The sequence below is a fragment of the Eubalaena glacialis genome, chromosome 5, assembly GCF_028564815.1.
Source record: "Eubalaena glacialis isolate mEubGla1 chromosome 5, mEubGla1.1.hap2.+ XY, whole genome shotgun sequence".
Classification (NCBI taxonomy): Eukaryota; Metazoa; Chordata; class Mammalia; order Artiodactyla; family Balaenidae; genus Eubalaena; species Eubalaena glacialis.
The window spans coordinates 3,737,321-3,761,832 of record NC_083720.1 but is presented as its reverse complement, the minus strand read 5'-3'; the positions used below and the strand labels follow the sequence as shown (position 1 = coordinate 3,761,832).

Genomic DNA, 24,512 nt, shown 5'->3' with positions numbered 1-24,512 from the left:
CAGGAGTTGGGGATGACTTCCATGCAGCCAGCAGAGAAATCTGAGTCACGACATGGCTGGGATCAAGGGAGCTTTACTAGAATTTCTCAATTACAAACTAATCAAGAGAGCGCAGCAAGGATAAAAGCTAAGGTAGACGGTCAGAATGTATTTAGGCTGTTAGCTTCCTTCAGTGACTATTCATTGGGGGTCTACTATAGGCAAAGCACCATTGCCAGGCAAAAAGTGTTTGAACCAAGGTCACCTTTACAAAGCACAGAAGGCTGCTCTTGTTAAAAGGAAACAGAAGAATATCAGATGCAGACATATTCACTTACCTGTATATCTAGACGTATATATCATTCTGTAGAACCTAATTTCATGCAGGGACACTGGGAGAGGAAATCACAAACAAGAAAAGAGACCAGCCAAAGCAATGCCCGCTGAGCCTTGGCGTCTGAGCAGGAACCCTGAGATTGTATGTTGTTCTGTCTCAGAGCAAAACTTAAAGATAGCTTTCCTGTCTTTGATTACACATAATGTGCCCTGTGAAGACACAGATGATACCTTCCACTGAATAACTTCCGATGGAAAGAACTAAAATTACACTCAAGATACAACCGAGTTAGAAAATCACATGGGCCAAGGCAGAGATCACGACCCTCTGGCGTGAACCTTGAAATATCACAATAGCCCAGATGATTTAGGCTCCAAGATTCTTAGCGGCCGGAATTGCTATTTGGTTTAAGGCCAGGAGACCTCTGCGTCTCTCTGAGCCAGAAGACACCTGCACCACCCCAGCGACTGAGTGCAGTTGAGCTGGGCAGGCAGAACTGCTCACCTGGGAAGCACAGAGGCTTCTGGCCTTGCACAGGGAAAACTTCCTCACCACCCACTAACCCCACCCCTCCTCTGGGCCCACACACTGTGCAGGAAATTAGAAGTCAAGCCACAGACTGGGACAAGATGTGTGCAAAAGACATCTGATAGAGCAGGGGTCCCCAACCCCCAGGCCGCGGACCAGCACCAGTCCGCAGCCTGTTAGGAACCAGGCTGCAGAGGAGAAGGTGAGTGGCGGGCAAGCGAGAGAAGCTTCATCTGTATTTACAGCTGCTCCCCATCACTCGTATTACCACATGGATCATCCCCCGCCCCGGCCCCGGCCGTGGAAAAACTGTTTTCCATGAAACTGGTCCCTGGTGCCAAAAAGGCTGGGGACCGCTGTGACAGAGGACTTGCATTCAGAATAGATAAAGAATTCTCAGAAGTCAGTATGAACAAAAAAATCCAATAAGAATATGCAAAGATAATAAACGGCTGGCAAAAAAGCACACTAAAAAATGTTCAACATTGCTAGTCGTAGGGAAATGTGTTTTAAAGTCACAATTACACAGCACTACACACCTATTAAAATGGCTAAAATAAAAAGAAAAGAACAAAACAAAACAAAGATGACAATAAAAGGCTGGTGAGAAGGCGCATGAATGCCTGTGACCACAAGAGTCCCACTCCGCAGTATCAGCCGAGAGAAATGAAAACGTGTTCACGCAAAAGCCTATTCGTGGATGTCTACGACGGCTTTACTTGTAAACCACTCAAACCTGGAAGCAGCCCAGCTGTTCCTCAGTCGGGGAGTGGATAAACTAACTGGTCCATCCACACTGGAATCCTCTCAGCCTAGAAAAGGGACAGACTACTGACCCACCACGTGGACGCATCCCAAATGCAATACACTGAGTGAGAGAAGCCAGACCCAGAAGGTTGCACCCTGTATGATTCCACTTACAGGACAGAAAACAGGCCAGTGGTTGCCAAGGAACATTTTGGGGTGATAGAAATGTTCTACATCTCGATTGTGATGAAGGGTACATGCATGTGTTTGTCAAAGAACCGTACACCAAAAAGGGTGAATTTGACTCTGTATAATTTACACCTTTATAAAGCTGACTTTAAACAAAAAAGAATTCAGTATTTGTACCCCCATGTCCATAGCAACATTATTCACCATAGCCAAAAGGTGGAAGCAACCCAAGTGTCCATCAATGGATGACCGGATAAACAAAGAAACGAAATGTGGTCCATCCACACAAGGGAATATCATTCAGCCTTAAAAAGGAAGGAAATCCTGTCACGTGCTACAATGTGGATGAACCTTGAGGACAGCATGCCGAGTGAAATACATGACATTAGCCAGTCACGAAAAAGACAAATACTATAGGATTCCATTTATATGAGGTCTCTAGAGTTATCAAAAATTATAGAGACAGAAAGTAGAATGGCAGTTGCCAGGAGTGGGGGGCAGGGTAGAATGGGGAGCTAGTGTTTCGTGGGGACAGAGCTGCAGTTTACAAGATGAGAAAAGTTCTAGAGACCCATGGTGGTGACGGCTGCACACCACTGTGAAGATACTTAATGCTGCTGAACTGGGCTTAAAAATGGTTGAGACAGTAAATTTCATGTTATCTGTATTTTACCACAATTAAAAAAGAATTTTTTTTAATGAAGGTGAAATAAAGATATTTTCAGACAATCTTTTTTAAAAAGATCAGAAATCTCCTCATTTTAAGGATGGGGAAACTGAGGCTCACCAAAGAGGAAAAACTTGCTCACAATCTCACTCTCCAGCAAAGGCAGCGTTGGGATGGGCACGTGGGTTCCCGGTCTCATCATCCAAAGCTCTTTTCCCTGAAAATCACGTCTCCCAGCAAGATGCTGGCGGCCCCCCAAAGCAAATTTGTCTCAGTGGTAAATCAGGTGAGGAAGTAACCTGCTGTAAGTCATAAATTAAAATATACGCAGGGCCCATATCAAAACAGTAGGAGAAAACCTAGGCCAACGTTTGGAAGGACTGAAAGAAAGACACGGAGGAGTAGTATCAACCAAAGGGGTTTCTCTGGATTTCTGCGGGTGTAACACAGAATGATGACATCTGCATAACTGAATTACCGAGGACATTTTCCATACAGAGTTTACAGACCCGGCTGCAGTGCTTCTGTTTTGGGTTTTTTGTGGGTTTTTTTTGGTTTATCTATTTTTGGCACAAACAGAACTCACCTTGTTCTTTTCCGTTACACACAGCAATTCCATTTTCTGTAACACCCTCCCCATCTGAGCTTGGTCTCTCTGAAGACAGTTTCTGTGAGGAGGATCAAAAGATTAAGTTATTCTCACAATGGCCACACTGACCAAGTGATGCATCATGGATCCATCAAAACTCATCTCAAAAGCGAAAGAAAATGTGGGCCACATTCCTAATCATCTGGAGACAGGGCTCAACTATAACACGGACTATCTGGTTGGTTTGCTACAAGAGCTTTAAAAACATCGAAAGAACAAAGAAAAAAGTCGCTGAGGTTATACTAACACACGCTATAGTACCAAGCTTGTTTCAATCAAATCACTTTTTCTTGCAAATAATTTTGGAAAAAATATTGGCTTGGCCAAAAAATTTGTTCGGGTTTCTCCATAAGATGTTACGGAAAAACCCGAACTAACTTTTTGGCCAACCAAATATTAGGAGTACATAAAATATTCCCCCTCACCAAGCCACATTATCCTTCCAGAAATAAATCCTACGCCATTCATTTAATTTCCTCCCAGCATTCACCAATAACTGGGCGAGTGTCAAGTATCTGCTCATAACAATACAGTCAGAATATACACAGAGAGATGAGTTACTGTCAAAACCATCAAAGGGCACAGGGATACTTGTAATTATTTTAGTCCTAATATATGGATTTGAGGAGCATAATTAGGACTCTAGGTTAGTATCAGGAGAAGAGACATAGTTCTGAGCAGAACCCCTTCCATTCCAACCAGAGACCCTGTGGAGTCACAGTGAAGGAAATGGCTCCAGAACACCCCTCCTCAGAACCTCAAATTACACCCCAGAGCCACAGAGACTGGCCAGCGGGGAGACAATCAAAATATCCGGATGATACCAGAACACAGGGACACACACGCTCACCTCGTGATAAGAGGTCCAGGCAGTGCTGGGCCAAGATGGCAGGCAGGTGCCAGTAAACCCCAGCGGCACCGGCAAGAGCCAAAGTAAAAGAATTATGGCTTTAGTGGAACCCTAGTATGTGCCACATTCCAGTGATAGAAGGACTGAAAGCCCAGCTCTCAGGCCACGAAGCACCCCTGGGATCCGGGTCAATAGGTCCAGCCAGGCACTAACAATACCACCTTAGAAACCAAGACAGTAAAAGAGAACTGCCAACTCCCGTGTGAGTGGGTGAAAGAACAACCCTGACGTATTGCTGATGAGGAACAGGATCAAACTTTTGGAAAGTGACTTGCTTAGCCCCATGAATCAAAATCTTTAAAAATTCTATCCTTTGGTCTAGTAAGCCAGCTTCTAGGAATCTTTTCTCAGGTAATAGAGAAGCAGCAAAGATTTACACAAAAGTGTCAGGTTATTGTACACGACTCAAAACAGAAAAAAAAGAGCCTAGTTGGGGGGGGTATATAAATAATAGAGTTATATGAATTCGATATTATTCAGGTGATAAAAATGCAAACATGCTTGTTGCATGTTATGTGTTTTCAAAAACCTGGAAAACTGCTAATAGTATAAAGGTAACTGAAAAGAAAAAAGGAAAAAGCAGCATAAGAAATTTTATGCATCAGATTATCCAAACTGTAACAGAAACACATGAATAGAAAAAAACTGGTTTAAAAACATGCAGAGCTTTGAGAGGAGCTCTAGACTCCTAAGTGACTTTATCCATCCTATTTCTGTTCCTTTACCTTCTAAATTTTCTGCAGTGAGCAGGCATTAATTTCATAATCAGGAAAAAAGAGAAATAGGCCTGCTATGTCACAATATCAGGGTGAGGGTTGTGAGGTTAACTTTATATGTCAACTTGGAGGGTGTTTGTAGATGAAACTAACATTGAAACCAGTGAACTTTGGGGCTTCCCTGGTGGTGCAGTGGTTAAGAATCCGCCTGCCAATGCAGGGGACATGGGTTCAAGCCCTGGTCCAGGAAGATCCCACATGCCGCGGAGCAACTAAGCTCGTGCGCCCCAACTACTGAGCCTGTGCTCTAGAGCCCGCGAGCCACAACTACTGAGTCCACGTGCCACAACTACTGAAGCCTGTGTGCCTAGAGCCCATGCTCCGCAACAAGAGAAGCCACCACAATGAGAAGCCTGTGCACCACAACAAAGAGTAGCCCCGGCTCGCTGCAACTAGAGAAAGCCCGCGCGCAGCAACGAAGACCCAACACAGCCAAAACTAAATAAATAGATAAATAAATAAAATAAATTTTAAAAAATAAAAAAATAAATTGGTGAACTTTGAGTAAGCAGATTGCCCTCCATAGTGTAGGTGGGTCTCACCCAAGCAGTTGAAGGTCTGAATTAAAAAAATTAAAAATGGGCCTCCCAAGCAAGGGGTGGTGGGGGGCAGTCCTCCCGAAGACTTCACCGCCATCAGCTCTCCTAGGTCTCCAGCCTAAGGCCCCACGATGCAGATTTTGGACTCACCTGTCTCCATAACCTTGTGAGGCAATTCCTCATAATAAATCTCTCAGTATGTATATAATTGTATATGTAGAATTTTATTTTTATTGAAATTTTATGTATATTTTATAATATATATAAAATTTGTGTACACACACATACATACACACCCCACTGGTTCTGTTTCTCTGGAGAACCCTGACTAAAACAAGAATAGACAAAAAAGGATCTATTCACTGGTAGGGCAGGGGCCAAACAGGGAGAGCTCAGAAAGTTTCTGAGACAGAGGCTACCGACAGAACACGGTGGGGCAGGAAGCCAGGGATCTCCATGGAAACGAGATCTCTGCACATATAGGCAAACAGAGCTCCATCAGGGACAGACAGCAGGAGTGGCGGGTTCACGCGCTCTGGCAGGAAGGGTTAGCCCTACCCACCTGCTGCGTGCTCACGGCGCCCAAGTACAGAGCAGAGAAGGACAGGAAGTGTTACCCATCTGTTGGGAATAAACCTCTGGGAAGCTGCACTGACGAAGCACCTGCTGTATTCCAGAAGAACACAGAGCTGCCTGCGGATCTCATGCTGCTGTATAACAGCAGGTGACCTTGATCACCTTAAATCCTGTGCCACCTTTACAGCCATTCCTGCATCTACAGCTGGGAAGAATAAAACTAACCATGCAATCTGTAAAACAGCTAACTTGAGCTTCGTACAGAGCAGGCAGAGAGGAAGCAGGGCTGCATTATTTTTTTCCTTTTTTCTTTTTTCAACCAGAAGTGCTGAGATATCAGAGGTGTTATGAAAACTTCGAGCAAGGCCCGAGTTAGCTGTAAGGTTAATTCCTAGAAAGAAACACGCCCCTTACCTTCTCCAGTTCTGCCTTGTGCACCGGGGAGCTGGAGGGGGGAGGACATTCAGAGTCTGCTGGCCCGCTGCAGCCGCTGTAGATCTCTCTGACCACCTGTGGTGAGTGCACAAGGGCAGAGATGGTTACACAAGGGTCCAAGCAGAGGCAGGAGGTGCGGTAGGAAAGTCCGAGGGGTCAGAGGCATCTGGATTTAAGCTCCAGGATGTCAGGCACTCGTTTGTTCATTCTTTCACTCATCATTCACCAAATGTCTATCCCATCCTGGTACCGACAGAGGTTCTGGGATACAGAAGGGAACGGTGTACGTGAGAGTCCTGCCCTCATGGGGCTTCCGCTCCAGTAAAAGTTAGATACCACGATAAACAATGAATATCACCAAAAAATGGAGGTAAGACAGCAGTCAGCGCTACAAAGAATAGAAGAGGGTCTTTAACAAAAAGGGGTGGCTGATTTAGATCAAGAGAGGCCTTCCTGGGATGACACGTGAGCTGAGAGCTGAGCTCAATGCCCAGAAGGATGCAGCCGCATGAAGAACCGGCGCAAAGGGTTCTAGGCAGAGGGGACAAGGTGCAAGGCCCTGTGGTGGATGGGAAGAGTTTACGGAAGACCCAGAGTACCACGGGCCAAGAGATGGGCTGGGAGAGGCCAGCGGGAGCCAGGGGATCACTGTCAACAGGCTGATGCTCATGGCCATGGATGGAATGAGCCACCGGGGGGAGGGGGAGGCAAAGCAGGACGGAGACCCAGGAGAAGACCTCAAGCCAGTCAGTACATAGGGTGGAGCCAAAGGAGAGAAGCATCTGGAAGAGTCTGAGCTGCAATGGACAGGGAAGCCAGAACCAAACCAGAAGAGCTCACCTCCAAGAAGAGGGAGCAGGAGGGAGGGAGCTGGGAGAGATGGCAAGGCAGATGATGCCCAGAGGAGTGTCTCTGAGGCAGGCGGAGGGACTGGGAGGGGGTGGGCATGGCCGGAGGGGACACCTAGGGAGGAGCTGAGCGGGGGAAGGCCTCTGCAGAGACAGGAGGGGGACAGGGCTCTAGAGAAGCAGGGGAGGATGCAGGAAGGCTGGCGCAGGCGGCAGTAGGAGTCTGAGAAGGCGCCTGACTGCTTTGTGAGGCAAGCACATCGGTACTGGCTGAGAGGCGTCACCTCTCTGACCTCAGCGTCCTTACTAGCAAAGGAAGGCGTTATCAACATGACCTGTCTTGTACTTATGGCTGAATGAAGAGAAAACATGACCCTGTATGCAAGATGCCTCAGCCAGCACCTGCACGTGTACATTGAAGACATGGTGGCTGCTGTCACCAGCACCATCATCACTGCCAAGCACCTGTACGGTTTATGCTGAGAGCTCAGAAGGGGATCCTGGCCCAGACCCGCAGGTGTCAGGACCATCTTGCGGCACTACTGGCAATCACAGCCACCCCTGCGGCCACCCACTGTCCCTTCCGTCCTTCCTGAGCTCCTGCAAGGAGCTGGGCGTGGTTCTGATCACTGGGGACATGCAGCAAACAAGACAGACAAGCTCCCGGGTTGGTGCAACTTACACTCTGGTGAATGAAGAGCTAGCAGGCAAAGCTTTCAAAATGTCTTCTATTCTTTTTGGAACTAAGCTGCAATTTGGGTTCAACCCAAGTGCCTTCTGAGAAAAAAATAAAAAAGCAATGCCAAAGCCCCAGCTATCTGTGTAGTGACTTTGCAATATGATCTCAGCAGACACATCCAGATTCCCTTGGCTTGCTCTGGGCTTGGGATGGCAGCCAGGAACTGACAAGAGGCCGGGACAGCATTTCCAGCCATCCTGCGCTCAGCTGCTTCACGAAAAAGCAACGGAGTGAGGTCCACGTTGGAGAATAAAACAGGAAAAAAAGGAAAAGAAGAAACCCAGAGAGCTTGCTGCAATGTTTTTCTCCTTGTTGAGTCTGAGGTGTGAAAACGTAAGCAAAGGTGACACCAACCCAGGTGACCTGCGCCTCCTGAATGTCTCCAAGCGGAAAAGATTCCCTCAGTTTCGCGTTTCATGCTAATTTCACTGCTGCTTTTTTTGCAGCAGGTCTTTATTCCCTCACCTCCCCTGTGTTTATCAAACCTTCAGTTGACAAGGCACACTTTTATCTGACCTAAGGATGAGACTTTTTCTTCCCTCTTGGGAAAGGGTATAATGCAATGGAAAACTCCTGGGCTTCTGCATCTGACGGGAGCTGGGGTTGAAACCCCAGTCCCACCACCAGCTCCAGAGGCACGGCTGAGCCACCCAGGCTGTGAGCCTCCATCTCTGCCCAGAACGTGTGAAAGCGACGCTCACTGGGACAGCTCAACGAGGACGCCAACGTGCGCTCTCTTCTCGCGACCAGAGCGGTACATACACGAAAATGCGTTCAATTGTACACACACTGCTAAGGGTCTCGAGGTCCTTGTTTCACACTAGAAGGTTAAACCCCACAAAACACTACCTGCAGAAACCTATCTCTGGCAAAAGCTTTTATGCAAAACACAGTTGTCTTTTTTCTTTCCTTTTTCTTTTTCTTTTTTCCAAAGGGGGAAGGATCTACGAAGCTCCAGTCAGATCTCAGGTATCTCCTGGAGAAGGTGTGCTCCCCTCATGGCTGGACGGGACTCATCCTTCATGAGCAGCCTGGGTCCCCCGTGACCAGGAAGCCTGCTCGGACCCTCCCGCATGGGACACAACGCGGCTGCCCCTCCACGGGCCACGTACTGCACTCAGGCCCTGGTCACGGGCATCCTGGATCCGCAGGTCTGCTTCTTCTATCAAGCCGGGCTCACTTTCAGAGAAGGGGCTCCATCTCACTTAGGCTGGTATTCCCAATGCCTAGCACATAACAGCGACTAAAAAAAAGTTTGATGAAAGAAAAAGAGGAGGGAATGAAGAGATAAATTCGACCTGAAATTCCCTATGAGAAAAAAAAAAAAGGTGTGAAGGAAAAACAGAAGGAAAGAGACTAGGCCATCACATGAGAAAACTAAAGCCTTGTGACAAAGTTTCCCTAGTCCTCTGCATAGATTCCTAAAATCCTCAGGGACGGGGAAGTTTTAAAAAATAAAAGAGAGGGAGGGCACTTCCCTGGTGGTGCAGTGGTTAAGAATCTGCCTGCCAATGCAGGGGACACGGGTTCGAGCCCTGGTCCGGGAAGATCCCACATGCCGCGGAGCAACTAAGCCCGTGTGCCACAACTACTGAGCCTGCGCTCTAGAGCACGAGAGCCACAACTGCTGGGCCCACGCACCTGGAGCCCGTGCTCCGCAACAAGAGAAGCCACCGCAATGAGAAGCCCGCGTGCAGCAACGAGGAGTAGCCCCCACTCGCCACAACTAGAGAAAGCCAGCACACAGCAACGAAGACCCAACGCAGCCAAAAATTTAATTAATTAATTAATTAATTTAAAAAGAGAGAGAGAAAGAAAAAGAGCATCAGCTAAAAGCCATGCCTGCAGCACCAACACACCCCAGCCTCGCCAACTTCCTCCCACTCTCCTGGTCACTGGACTGTCCCCTCCACTCTCCCCCGTCCCATATCAGGTCCTGTTTTTCCCGCAAGCAAACGTTTGGGGAACTGAGGAATCCCTGAAGCTCTGAAGCCAGACGAGGTTACCGAGCCGTCAAAGCCAACTCACAAAATGCAATCACCCTTCTGAGAAGCCTTTCCTGATGAAGCCAACCCAAATATCCACATGCTTACAATGCGGTACATAGATCAACTATACCCCTTCCTCCCTATTAGTTTCTCCCTTCTAGAACTTAAATTCCTCGTGGAGAGAATAGAATGAGGTGGATTCGGTAGACCAGAGGAGACCCAGCACGCCTGGGGCCAGGTGGCGTTATTCATCGTATCCCAGCAACATGAGACTATTTAATAATAGTAATTACATCCCAGGTACAGAGAAAGGCACTGCTGAAAAGATCAATGAGAGAAACCAGTCTTTCTTTCCATGGGTTTTATCAAACAGTTGGATTATTTCAGGTTATCTTCATGAAACTGTCTTTCTTCTCTGATCGCTGTTTATTGCCATATTGCCCCTGCAGAGTTCATTCAGAAGTAGTAAATAAAAGGTTTATCACCTGATTTCTCAAATAGCTGCAAATGAGGTTTTTATACTAATATACTTCTTTTGAAAGAGCCATGTTCTGTGAGAAGTTTAATACGTATTTAAGAGAACTGGATCCAAATTCAGAATCACAAATCCCTCAAAATACAAATTGTTATATGTTCTGTGGTATTTTTGTTTGCTTTTAACTTGAGCCTGCATATCCAGAAACACAATCTCTGCACATTTTTTAAGGAAATCTGACCGCTCCATTTCTGGGAATATTGACTCTTGTCTTCCGAGTGACCCCAACAAGATGGCTCATGTTTTCAGCATCTGTACATACACACACACCGAGAGTGAACTTTGGCAAGAGCTGCTGGTAATGGAAGTTGCAGACCAAAAGGACAGAAACAAATTTGGTAACGATCCTTGAAGAAGTGTCTGTCAAGTCCTGTACTGGCCCAACAAAGGCCCCAGGCTTCTCATACCTGACAGAGGGAGTGTGTGTGACTTACCAAAAAGGTCTTTAATTGTTACACTGAAGCCACGTTTCGAAATACTGAACACCTTGACAATAGGTTTAGGACAGTATGGGAGAAGAGGAGTTTATATGAATAAAACACTTGGCATCTGTTTTACAAAGCAATTCATGTCAGAGAGTTGTTAGAATTTTCACAGAAGGAATCCTAAGATGTGATACTAATAAATCACAAATTTCAACTGTTTGTTACAGTTCTAAGAGTGTGTTTATATAACTTTTTCATTCTAGCTTTTTGACCATTCTGATCAGTATTATTTCCACTCGATAGATAAATGGGAAAGAGTTTGCTGACCAAAAATATCATAATGAGTTAAAGGCATTCTCAGAATATACTCCAGATTTCCAGACTTTTCATTCAATCTTCTGTCACTCTAACACACTATCATCAAGATAAAGAAGGGTTGTTTCTTTTATATAGTTCTTTTAAAAGAAGAATCTACTTCAATCATAAAGATGTGGCCTTGACAAGGTGAAATAAAAAAAACATGATGACAGCATTGACTTCTTACACATAAAACTATGATTTCAAAGTTTTTAATCATTTAGAAAAAAAAAGTTGGAAGCCACATACTAGCTGATTTCAAGGCTCTCTAAAGCTGCAGCAATCAAGACAATGTGGTGTTGACATGAGGATATACAAACAGACGAATGAAACAGAACAAGGAGCCCAGAAAAGGACCCACACATAACACAATCAACTGATTTCCAATCGTGGCAATTAAGTCCATTTCAATGGTACTAAAATAACTGACTATGCATATGGAAGAAAATGAATCTTGACTCCCATAGCTCATCCTGTACATGAAAACCAATATGCATGAATCAGAGACCTAAATGTAAAGACTGAGCCAGTAAAATTCTGGAAGAAAATACAGGTTCTATCTTGGTGACTTGGAATATGCTAAAATTGGGGGGGGGGTTGGCAGGATGCAAAAAGTACTGACTATAGAAGTAAAGACTGATACGCCAGATTTCAGATTTAACAATTCCTGTTCATCAAAAGGTACCATTAAGGAAGATAATTAATCTACAGATTAATCAGAGAGTAATTCTTTAAGGCAAGAAACACCGAGAGGAAGAGGGTTTTCAGGTTTTAACTACCAGTAAATATAACCATTTAAATTTTGTATGCAACAAATAACATAGCCTCAAAAATATTAAGCAAAAACTAACAGAAAGAAAAAAGACATAGATAAATTCATAATCAAAGTGGTAGATATTCCCACATCTCTCCCTTTGAGTAACTGATAAAACAAATAAATAAATTAGTAAGGATACAGAAGATTTAAACATGACAATTAATGACTGTGATCTAACAACCATATATAGAAGAGTACCCCAAGTAAATGCATAATACACATCCCTTACAAGTAGATACTGAACACTTACCAAAACTGACTACATGTTGAGCAATAAATCAAGTCTATAAATTTCTACTTTGTGAAACCATATAAAGTTCTGTGACTAGAGTGGAATTAAACTAGAAATGTAAAACAATCAGATAATTTTTTTAAAAGTCACTGAATACTTGGAAACTAAGCAATATATTCCCAAATAAACCATTAGTAAAAAAGGGAATCACAACAGAAATTAGGAAATATTTTAAATTGAATGATAGGGGACTTCCCTGGTGGTGCAGCGGTTAAGAATCCGCCTGCCAATGCAGGAGACACGGATTCGATTTCTGGTCTGGGAAGATCCCATGTGCTGTGGAGCAACTAAGCCTGTGTGCCACAACTACTGCGCCTACACTCTAGAGCCCACGTGCCACAACTACTGAAGCCCGTGCACCTAGAGCCCGTGCTCTGCAACAAGAGAAGCCACTGCAATGAGAAGCCCACACACCGCAACGAAGAGTAGTCCCCACTCGCTGCAACTAGAGAAAGCCCACACTCAGTAACAAAGACCCACTGCAGCCAAAAAACAAAACAAAAAAACCATTAAACTGAATGATAAAAACACACACACAAAAAATCAAAATAGAGGATGCAGCTAAAACTGTACTTAGAGGGAAATGCATAGCTTTAAATCCATACACACACACACACACACACACATATGGAAAGGGCTAACAATCAATTATCTAAGTACACAATTCAAGAAGTTGGGATAATTACAGAAAATTAAGCCAAAACAAAGTGAAAGAAGAGGAGAACTTAATAAAACAGAAAACAATAGTACTATAGAGAAAAACGAACAGAGGAAAAATTTGGTTTTTTTGAAAGAACTAATAAGATGGATAAACTTCTGGCAAGACTGATGAAGAAAAAAGGGCAGCACATGGTATCTTGACTTCTGGTTGCCACATAGAAAGGCACGCAGGCCACCATTCTCACCTTGACAACTAAAACAAGGTGGGTGAGCTCTAAAAAATATTCAGAGAGAATTTTTCAGAGAGAATACCCCAGCAAACCAAAGAGCTGGTCAACATCAGGCCAAAAAGAAAACCAAGCTGGTCCAGAAAGCTACCATGTGTCTGTAGCATACAGAGACCTCCAGACTTCCACCACAGCTCAGAACCTGAGCCACGCTGATGGAAAATTCCAGATCCAGCCCTGAAACCATGTGAAGGCAAGAGCAAAGTGGATCAAAGTAAAGCTGCAGCCCAGTCCAGATCTGCCTCAACTACAGGTGAGACGGAGGCAGCCCACCTATGAGCAGCAGACGGGAGAAGGGACACACCCTTTTCTGGAGGAAACAGTAATTACTTCAGTCTCTACTGTTCTTTTACACAAAGCAGATGGAATACAATGTAAACTCATGAGACAAATTCAATAGAAACAGTCCTAGAGATGATCCAAACATCAGAATTACAAAAGACTTTAAAATAACTATGATGGGAAGTCAAAACAGATCGTGAAAAAGGCATTAAGACATGTGTGAAGAGATAGGGAATTTCAGAACAGAGATGGAAACTATTTTTTTTAAAAAAGCAAAAGAAAAATGCTAGAAATGAAAAACAGGATGTCACAAAAGAATAATTCATAAGATGGGCTTAAGGGCACACTGGACACAGAGGAGGAAAGGACCAGTAAACTTGAGGACGGGTAAATCTAAAGTATCCACCCAAACTGAAACACACGGAAGAGTGAAGAAAAACAGAACAGAGAATCCAAAATCCATGGGATATTCCAAATGACCTAACATGTACCAACAAATTTTAAAAGGAGAGGAGAGAAAAAATGAGCCAGAAAAATATTTGAAGAGATAATGGCCAAAAACGGTCCAAAACTGATGAAAGACATCAACCCACAGAACAAAAAAAAAGCTCTGAGAAAGATAAAAACCTACAGAGCCACACCCAGACACCTCACAGTCAACTGCTGAAAACCAAAGATTAAAAAAGCAAATCTTAAAGGGAGCCACGAAAAAAAAAATGACACATCACATTTAAAGGCACAATTGATACAAGTGATGGCTAACTTCTCACCAAAAGTTAAGGTGAAATAAAGACATTTCCAGTCAAAGCTGAAAGAAGAAAAAAACAAACAAAAAAAAGCTGAAAGGAGTTATTTCCAGAAGGTCTGCTCTATAAGAAATCATTTTATTTTAATAATTTCTTTAGGGTGAAAGGAAATGATGATACTACATGGAGGCCCTTCTTCAGGAAGGAACAAAGTAAGGGGAGATGCCTGGGAGACTACGAAAGACCTTTCTTGGGACTTCCCTGGTGGTCCAATGGTTAAGACTCTTCCACTGCAGGGGGTGCAGGTTTGACCCCTGGTCGGGGAACTAAGACCAACCTTTCTTCAAGGACACACAGGGTCAGGTTCTGTGAGCTAAAGTATACAATAAACTTGTTTGTGATCCTCCTTGAGAAGTCTGGCAAAACCACAGTGATACTCTCCTAGCACATTAAATCATGCTGAAAACTCTTTTCAACTGTATTCCTCTAAAACTGCTTGAAACCAGGAGGTGCTGTAAAACCCCTACATTACCCAGCAGGGAGTGGGGGAGAAAAGCAAGAAAAGGACGGATGCAATTTACCAAGGTCAGCACTAGGACTCTCACGGATTCTCATTAGAAAAGGACAGTGGTGTCTACAGTGCAGCCAATTTCCTTTCAACATTCTCTTTGGTATAGACCTTTAAGAGTTGTTTTGGGATGTTTATTAATTTATTTGCAATAGGGGATATGGCAGGTGATTGGCACATGGTTTCCTCTCTGTGGGCACACAGGAAGATGTTTCCCAGACTCCTTGCAGGTCTGGGCAAAGGAGGGTGGGAGGAAGGGATGTGAACACTCGTAGCTCTGGCCCCTAAAAACAGCCTGCTGTCATCTTGATTTCCAAACAGATTTCAACAGGAGCCTGGATGTTTATTAACACCACCAATAATAGCAGCTTGCACTTACATACGTGCTCATACAGGCGAGGTGCTCTCCTAAACACTTTATATCTTAACATGGTTGCAGCCTCACAACAACTCTAAAAAGCAGACACTACTTTCAACCCCTCGCATTTTCATAGATGAGAAAACTGAGGCACGGGGAAGTCAAGGAGCTCATCTAAGACACTCAGCGAGTGACTGGCGGGGCTGAGGTCAGAACCCAGCGTCGGACTCCAGTCTGAGCTCTAGCGACACTGTCTTTCTACACAGTGCTGGCTCACCACCTTCTCCTTCCCGGCTCCTTTATATTTATTATAATGAATTTCAGAAGCAGTTATAAGAGTCAAATAAAACTTTAGTGGAAATGGCTGTGGAATGCCATTTACCTTAACAGCCTATCTGCCTGCAGAAAACACTTACTTGCTCTCCAACGCTCTCTTCCATGAGGACTTTTATCCAAGTGGAAATGAGCAGGCTGCGCTAGAGCTGTGATTACCAAACCTGGCTTGGCCTCGGGCATGGGGAGGTTCCTTAAAAATAGATTTCTGAGCAGAATATCTACAAAAAGGGCAAAGGCTATAAACAGACAGTTCACAGAAACAGTAATACAGCCATAGGCTCTTGAACCCTATAAAAAGATGCTCAATGTCATTCATAATGAGAGAAATGCAGATTAAAACTAGATGAGATATCATTTTCCCTTATCGGGCTGGCAAAAATTCAAAAGTTGATAACACAGGCTGCTGGCAGGACAGTAGGGGGAAAAGGCACTCACATGCTGTTGGGGGGAAAAGGCACTCACACACTGTTGGTGGGAAGGTAAACTGGTAAACCTACAAAGTGATTCAACTGTATCTCAAAATTAAAATTGCTTATAACCTTCATGCAAACAATTCCTCTGTTTGGAAATGCAGTGTACAGACTAGCAAAACCGTGAGATGATGCGGGCACAGGATTAACATTATAGAACTCCCTGTCACATCAAAAGAATGACAACAACCCAATATCCACAAATAGAAGATAAGATTTTTTTAAAGTATATTCTATTTATAAAATGAAATGCTATGTATTGTAAAAGAGAAAAAGTGCTCTATTCTCTAACTTGGAGGAAAAAAAAATCTCCAAGATACTCTATTTAGGAAAAAAAAAACAAGGTGCAGAACCTTGTTTCTGCACCCTTTTTATGAGGGTGGGGGGAGGGGTACTGAAACTTGCATTTCTATTTGCTGCATAGGTACAAAGAAACTCAAAGGAGACATACAAAGTGACTGCTCTCACACATTGCTGGTAGAAGGACAACTGTACAAACAACCCTGGAGAACAATTTGTGAGGCTCTAGTAATGCTGAAGATGTGCACATATCCACACCAGCAATTCCAATATACGGTCTCCATCCTAGAGAAACCAGGACACCGAGACCAGGTGACCCGCACAAGAATGCTCACTGAACACTGCCTGTGACAGTGAGAGCGTGCAAGCAAATGAGTGAGTGAAAAAAGCAGGCTGTAGAACACGTGCAGTTTGAAGCCATTTACACGGAAATTTTAAACATGAAGAATAATATCATTTCTTGTTTATGAGTACAGACATTGTAAGTAAGAAGTATTTCTAAAGTATACCTAGATAATAATAAAGACCAAATTCAAGATACAAGTGACCTTGGAAGAGGGAGAGAATTTTTATTTTTAATGATTAACATCTTTACTAATGATAAAGCCCTTACAAATGGTTCAAAAAGAAAAAAAAGACACAATCGAGGGAGAGAGAATTAATAGGGCAGGCATGTTTCAATTACATCTGTGGCTTTTTGGATCTTAAAAAGGGTAAAATATGTAAAGGAAAAAGAAAAAAGATTCTTAGGTCCCAAATGAATCTAATCATTAGGGATCTGTTTTTTTGTTTTTTGGTTTGTTTTTTTTAAATTTCCAGTTGATTCTGATAAGGCAGCCAATCTAACGACAATATCTGAATGAAACTAAACTAAAACATCTCAGGTCTCTGCTGATTTTAAAAAATTAAAATTCTGTAACTGATTGATTGAAACTAGTTTTGTCATCAGGCTTCCATTTCTAATCAAGACTTCTTAGGTTCTTGTATTACAATATGCAATGGAAGTAAAGCGTAAACATTAAGTGGAGTAATTAATCAATTTAAACCCCTTAGAAAAAGATAATTTACCATGTATTTACTTCTTTTTAAAGCAATATCAGCAAATGCCGAAAAGTTTTTGCAGTTAAGCTCCCATTGACAGAGTCATCATTCTATAATTAGCTGAGTGCCTGTGATCTGTATCTCACATCTGTTGAAATAAGGTGTAAGACTATTTCACTCCATCAGCACCTGACATCTTGAAAAAGTTTTGTCTTTGTCTATTTGTGAGCTGCACTGTCAGCTCATTGCTATTTCCCAACGAAACAGTAAAACCCAGTGAACGCTAGATGACTTCATGTTAGACCAATACCATTAACAAGGGAGCTACTCTTTAGTATGCATAAAATACTCAACAAACTGTGAGAACAGATGGAAAAGAGAAGAAAGCTTAGGTTTCAGAGTGTCCTTTCTTGGGTTCTCCACTAGGGAACAGGTAAACACAAAAATGCAGAAGGCCAGATACAGGTAACCAAGAGTGGGACCAGGTGAAGAAAACAGAATCATACATAAGGCTCCTCGTTTATTTCCTCATTCTTTCCCTCCTTACTGAAGGAATGGTGCTAAGAACCTAGAAGTGAGGAATAAAAAGAGAAAATGGCAAATTGTCAAGATGGCCCGGCAGAATGAAAATGAAAATGAAGCCAGGAACTTCAGAGGTCAACTCCTGGCTCCATCAACTGGTTGATCACTGTGACATCCCGTCTACCTGGGACTTGGTATCTCACCTGTAAAATGAAATGGCCAATAGTAACACCTTTTTCAGGCAGCCGTTTTGAGGATTAAGAGATAATAATGATGGAAAAGTACTTTGGTAACACCAGTGGTTGACATGTAACGTACTAAGATTCTGTGTCTGGAAGGCTAAGCAAGGTCAGCAGCAGAAACTCCTGATCACAGGACTCCCATTAAAATAAAAAATGCTCTGCTCCACCTCCCAAATTACAGAGATGAGAAAAGCCACATCTATGTGTTCTGCCCCAACAGAAACGATCATTGCTGTCCTCACAGAGTCTGACCCTTATACTTTCCTGGGAGATGAGAGGGAAGTGAGGCTCGAGGTTGAAAGGATGCTGGCATGTTACAAGAACCATTGTTATAAAATGTCTCATCAGGCTTTCCCACCCGCTCCCAACCGGGTTTTCAAAGCAAGTACTAGCAGGCAATGATGGACCAGAAGGTTTGGACCAATTCTCCTGATAAAGACAATGAGGAAAGCAAGATGAAACATACACAGCATCTTCCCAAGAGCAAGAAAGAGCTATTATCACAGTGTGGAATTACCTGGCCATGATCCAGAAGTAGATGGAAATCCGGAGAAGTAGCCCAGCAGCCGGGACTGCCTTTGATACCCACCAGAGGAGGTAGCCAAGAAGCCAGGTAGCACTCTGACAGCTCTGGCGGAATAAGGCCCGAAAGCTGGAGTCCAGGGCTCGCCAAGGATGAGGCCCCTGGCAAAACCCTCACACTTCATATTAGGGCCCCAAGATTAGAAGCTGGAATAAGACTGAAATAAAAATAAGACTGCCCTTGAATGGACTGCAGGCTGACTTCAAGTCACCTGGATGGCTCTGAAAATCTCAAGCTCTGAAATTAAATTAAACTGATTTTGGTGACCTACTGCCCCCTCAAGCATGTGGCACAGGCAAATGCTCTTGGATAGAAAAAAGCACTGTGCTGAGAATCAAATTATTTCTATAGGGACAACTAGATACCCACAAGAAAAAGAATGAAATTGGACCCCTACCTCACACTACAAGCAAAGACTACATCAAAATGGATCACAGACTAAATTTATGAGCTAACACTATAAAGCCATTACAAGAAAATATAGGTGTAAATCTTAAGGCCTAGGATTAAACAATGGTTTCTTAGAAATGACACAAAAAGCAATAAAAAGGAATAAGATATTAATACATATACAACATGGATGAACCTTGAGAACATTACGCTAAGTAAAAGAAGACAGTCACAAAAGGACACAGGTTGTATGAGTGCGTTGGCAAATCTATAGGGACAGAAAGCAGATGAGTGGTTGTCTGGGGCTGGGGGTGGGGGAAATGACTGCTAGCATAGTGAGGACAGCTTTTCTCTTTGGGTTCATGAAAATGTTCTGAAATTAGATTATGGTGATAGTTGCACAACTCTGTGAATATACTAAAAACCACTGAATCATATGTTAAAAGGATGAATTGCATGATATGTGAATTATACTTCAATAAGCTGTTATTAAAAATAATTATAATAATTTTTTTCCAAATATAATGCCCAGCATGATCATTAGATAACCTGGCATGCAAGAAGACAAAATGACATGAACAAGAAAAGGCACAACAGGTAACAGAACCAGGTCCAAACTCAACCAAAACCACTGTCAAAACAATTATGTCTGTTATGTGCTTGTTATTGGAGAGAAAAGCCAAACAAACATTCCTAAAAAGAAACAACTAGAAATTCAAGAACTGGAAACTACCATAACCAAAATTAAGAATCCAGTGAATGGGAACAAACTTAACAGCAGATTAGATACAGCTAAAGAGAGACATAGTGAGCTGGAAAGTAACAAGAAAAAATTAACCAGACTAAAGGGAAAAAAAGGATAGTAAAACACAAAGAGAAGACAAAAGTGGAATATAGTGAAAAAGTCTAACATATATTTAAATTAGTTGGGGGAGAGGAGGAAATGAGGCAAAGTTATATTTTAAGGGAAATGGCTGAAAATTTTTTCTAAAACAGAAAAATACCAATCCACAGATTTAAAAATCCCAGAGAATGCCAAGCAGAATAAATAAAAAAGAATTGACATCCAGACACAATAAAGTGAAACCAGAAAGTCAAAGTAAAAGAGAAAGCTCTATCCTCCTTGGAGAAATGTCTATTTAGGTCTTCTGCCCATTTTTGGATTGGGTTGTTTGTTTTTTTGATATTGAGCTGCTTGTATACTTTGGAGATTAATCCTTTGTCAGCTGCCTCGTTTGCAAATACTTTCTCCCATTCTGAGAGTTGTCTTTTCATCTTGGTTATGGTTTCCTTTGCTGTGCAAAAGCTTTTAAGTTTCATTAGGTCTCATTTGTTTATTTTTGGTTTTATTTCCATTTCTCTAGGAGGTGGATCAAAAAGGATCTTGCTGTGATTTATGTCATAGAATGTTCTGTCGGTGTTTTCCTCTAAGAGTTTTATAGTGTCTGGCCTTACATTTAGGCCTTTAATCCATTTTGAGTTTATTTTTGTGTATGGTGTTAGGGAGTGTTCTAACTTCATTCTTTTACATGTAGCTGTCCAGTTTTCCCAGCACCACTTATTGAAGAGGCTGTCTTTTCTCTATTGTATATTCTTGCCTCCTTTATCAAAGATAAGGTGACCATATGTGTGTGTGGGTTTATCTCTGGGCTTTCTATCCTGTTCCATTGATCTATATTTCTGTTTTTGTGCCAGTACCATACTGTCTTGATTACTGTAGCTTTGTAGACATTTCTCCAAAGGAGATATACAGATTGCCAACAAACACATGAAAGGATGCTCAACATCACTAATCATTAGAGAAATGCAAATCAAAACTACAATGAGGTATCACCTCACACTGGCCAGAATGGCCACCATCAAAAAATCTACAAACAATAAATGCTGGAGAGGGTGTGGAGAAAAGGGAACCCTCTCGCACTGGGAATGTAAATTGATACAGCCACTATGGAGAACAGTATGGAGGTTCCTTAAAAAACTAAAAATAGAACTACCATATGACCCAGCAATCCCACTACTGGGCATATACCGTGAGAAAACCATAATTTAAAAAGTCATGTACCACAATGTTCATTGCAGCACTATTTACAATATCCAGGACATGGAAGCAACCTAAGTGTCCATCAACAGATGAATGCATAAAGAAGATGTGGCACAAATATACAATGGAATATTACTCAGCCAGAAAAAGAAACGAAATTGATTTATTTGTAGTGAGGTGGATGGACCTAGAGTCTGTCATACAGAGTAAGTCAGAAAGAGAAAAACAAATACCGTATGCTAACACATATATATGGAATCTAAAAAAAAAAAAAGGTTCTGAAGAACCTAGGGGCAGGACAGGAATATAGACGCAGACGTAGAGAATGGACTTGAGGACACAGGGAGGAGGAAGGGTAAGCTGAGACGAAGTGAGAGAGTGGCACGGACATATATCCACTACCAAATGTAAAATAGATAGCTAGTGGGAAGCAGCCTCATAGCACAGGGAGATCAGCTCGGTGCTGTGTGACCATCTAGCGGGGTGGGATAGGGAGGGTGGGAGGGAGACACAAGAGGGAGGGGATATGGGGGTATATGTATACATACAGCTGACTCACTTTGTTATACAGCAGCAACTAACACAACAATGTAAAGCAATTATATTCCAATAAAGATGTTAAAAAAAAAAGATAGAAAGCTCTAGAAGCAGCCTGTAAACAGGGGGTATATTGCCTTTTGAAGACAAAATTTAAAGTGATTAACCTCAAAGTAATCAGAATATTCCACTATCAAAGACAAAACTATTCAGGTTAATCCACTGTTTGCCTACACTTGGAAAAAAATACAAGTTAAATAAAACAGATCTCAGAAAGAGGTTTGGAAAAGAAAATGCCTCAGAAACAAAAGCAACAAGTTACCTTCAGCCACTGCTCGGCTTGCTCCTTACTCTGGACAGCGAGAACAAGGGGGTCTGTGCCCTGCTGAGTAATTTTCAATTCGTGCTTCTTCTTTTTGCTGTCTTTTGGGATGTATGTAATGTTGCAGCCTTGGAGCGGCAGTTCCATCTGGGGTTGCTGGTCCTTGGAGCTTTTGTAGCACTGCATTGGACAGGAGAAGTCAAAGTTAGGCTGTAAGGAAGTCCAAGCAGAAACGCTGATAAAACTCCGGCACAATGAAAACGGGAGTACTGGCGAAGCACCTGGAGGTCAGACTGAAGGGTGGAGACACTCAGAGACTGCAAGAGCGATCTGCAGACACCGGGGCTCACATACAGAGCACCGCTCCACACCGACACCTCACCTCCGTGCGTGCAGAAACATCTGCTCATTAATTCAGCAGAATTTACCAAGCACCCAGGAGATGACTTGGTGGGAAACAAAGTCCCTGCTCTGACGGAGCTTATGTTCTAGTGGAGCGTCCCCGTTAAGCGACACGAATATATTAGATTTGCTGAAATGGCGCTGCCGCCCTAATGTGGGCAGACAGGACCTTGGGTACTCTACCCTACAACCTATGTTGTTTGGTGTCCTCCTATCCCATCCCTATCCTCCTTCTGAAAGACAGGTGAATGATTTTATGAAGAGTATACATATCAACATATGACGGACAAAAATGTCTGCAAAGCTTGCTTTCTGGTTGAGTAGAGGGTCCAAAAGGCATGTTGCTCTGTTTGCATCACTGACATTCGCCCTAGAGCTTTCAGTGCTGTGGTGACACTGACACTGAGTTCCCATCACTCTCGCTTGATCTAGACCTCTCAAACCAGATCTTTGCCCAAAGGCTTCCCCTCCTGCCTTGGGTTCACTGCATTACTGGGGACCAAAAGCACACTCCGTAATGGCAATACATGGTCTAAGAGTTCAGGTATCTGGGTCCCAGCTCTGTTACTAATTTAATCTGGGTTCCCACAAGTTGTTTAAGCTTTCTAAGCCTGCTTCTTTTTTTGTGAAGTGATTTATTGTTGTTTTTATTATTATTGTATTGAATTACATTATTATTAAATAATTAGCAACAATAACAGTGGCTACCAAATATTGTCTACCTTATATGAGGCATTTCATACATCTCATTTAATCATCACGTTTGTCCATTTTGCAGATTAGGAAATTGAGGTTCAGGTGGTCGGGAAACTAGTCCAAAATCAGGTATCCTGAACAGTGGTAGAGCCAGGGCTCTAGCCCCAAACTGTGTGAGTGCAGAGCCTGCACCCAGGACCCTAATCCATCTACTGATGAAGGAATGAATGAACAGATACTTCTTTTCAGAAATGATTTCTAGAGCCCTTTCCTGTTTTACAGTTCTAAGACCTTGGCTCCTAAATGGCACGGGTATGGAAGATACCCACTTTTTTAAGAAGTAAAACTGATGGCCACCCTGCCTAAAAAGGAAGAAAAAAAATACACCAAAAACAACTAATCTCAGGTTGCTATGAATGTTTACCATTTACCAGACTTTTCACATTCTCAGTATGTGCAAAAAAAAAAGTGAAAAGGAAACTAACAGTAGAAGGAATTGGAAAGGAAATTTTTTTTTTAATTAATGAATTCATTTATTTATTTTTGGCTGTGTTGGGTCTTCGTTGCTGCACACGGGCTTTCTCTAGCTGTGGCGAGTGGGGGCTACTCTTCGTTGTGGTGCGCAGGCTTCTCATTGCGGTGGCTTCTCTTGTTGTGGCGCACGGGCTCTAGGCTCGCGGGCTTCAGTAGTTGTGGTGCTTGGGCTTCAGTAGTTGTGGCTCGCAGGCTCTAGAGCGCAAGCTCAGTAGTTGCGGCGCACGGGCTTAGTTGCTCCGCGGCATGTGGGATCCTCCTGGACCAGGGCTCGAACCCATGTCTCCTGCATTGGCAGGCAGATTCTTAACCACTGCACCACCAGGGAAGTCCCAGGAAATTTTATAGCTTATATTTTTCCTTAAGTTAAACACTTCAAAATGGATATGTTATCAGTAATACCATATAGTAACATCTGGAGCTCCCTGCAGGTTGGATTCCCAGGGAAGATGACTCTAAAACAGAGCAGCACACGGGATATTTATTAAGGGGCATTTATTTAAGAGCTATACCTGTAGGAGGAGAAGGAGGACTGGGCAGAGGAAGAAGGTAAGCTTCAGTGCAGTTCAAATACACAGCCCTGACGAACCCCACGGGAGCTCTGGAGCTGGACCGCGCCTGCAGGCTGGTCCCACGAGGCGGGGCATTCACACTCAGGCATCACAGGGGATGCAGACCCCCTGGGAAGGGACGTGACCTTGGGCAGCTGGCTGCCGGCAGCCCTCCGCGCAAGTGAGGGAACCGAAGGGGTCTGGGCACACGATAGTGTCCACCGGAGAGCTGCCTGGGCATAGAAACGAACAGGTTCTGGAAGGCTACTCAAAACAGCTGGTCATGGTGGTGCCTGTGCGAAGACAGGCCG

The 24,512-nt window shown here is 43.2% G+C and overlaps 1 protein-coding gene across 2 annotated transcripts in view; it reads right to left on the bottom strand.

The window, feature by feature from the left end:
- Nucleotides 1-24,512, bottom strand: part of AFAP1 (actin filament associated protein 1) — a 153,057-nt gene that overhangs the window by 47,609 nt on the left and 80,936 nt on the right. For both annotated transcript variants that reach the window (XM_061191942.1, XM_061191941.1), the window contains exons 6-8: nucleotides 22,019-22,198; nucleotides 6,312-6,407; nucleotides 3,034-3,115 (exon numbers count right to left, since the gene is read on the bottom strand). In XM_061191942.1, coding sequence (XP_061047925.1) covers nucleotides 3,034-3,115; nucleotides 6,312-6,407; nucleotides 22,019-22,198 — 358 coding nt within the window. The remainder of the gene's footprint in view (nucleotides 1-3,033; nucleotides 3,116-6,311; nucleotides 6,408-22,018; nucleotides 22,199-24,512) is intronic.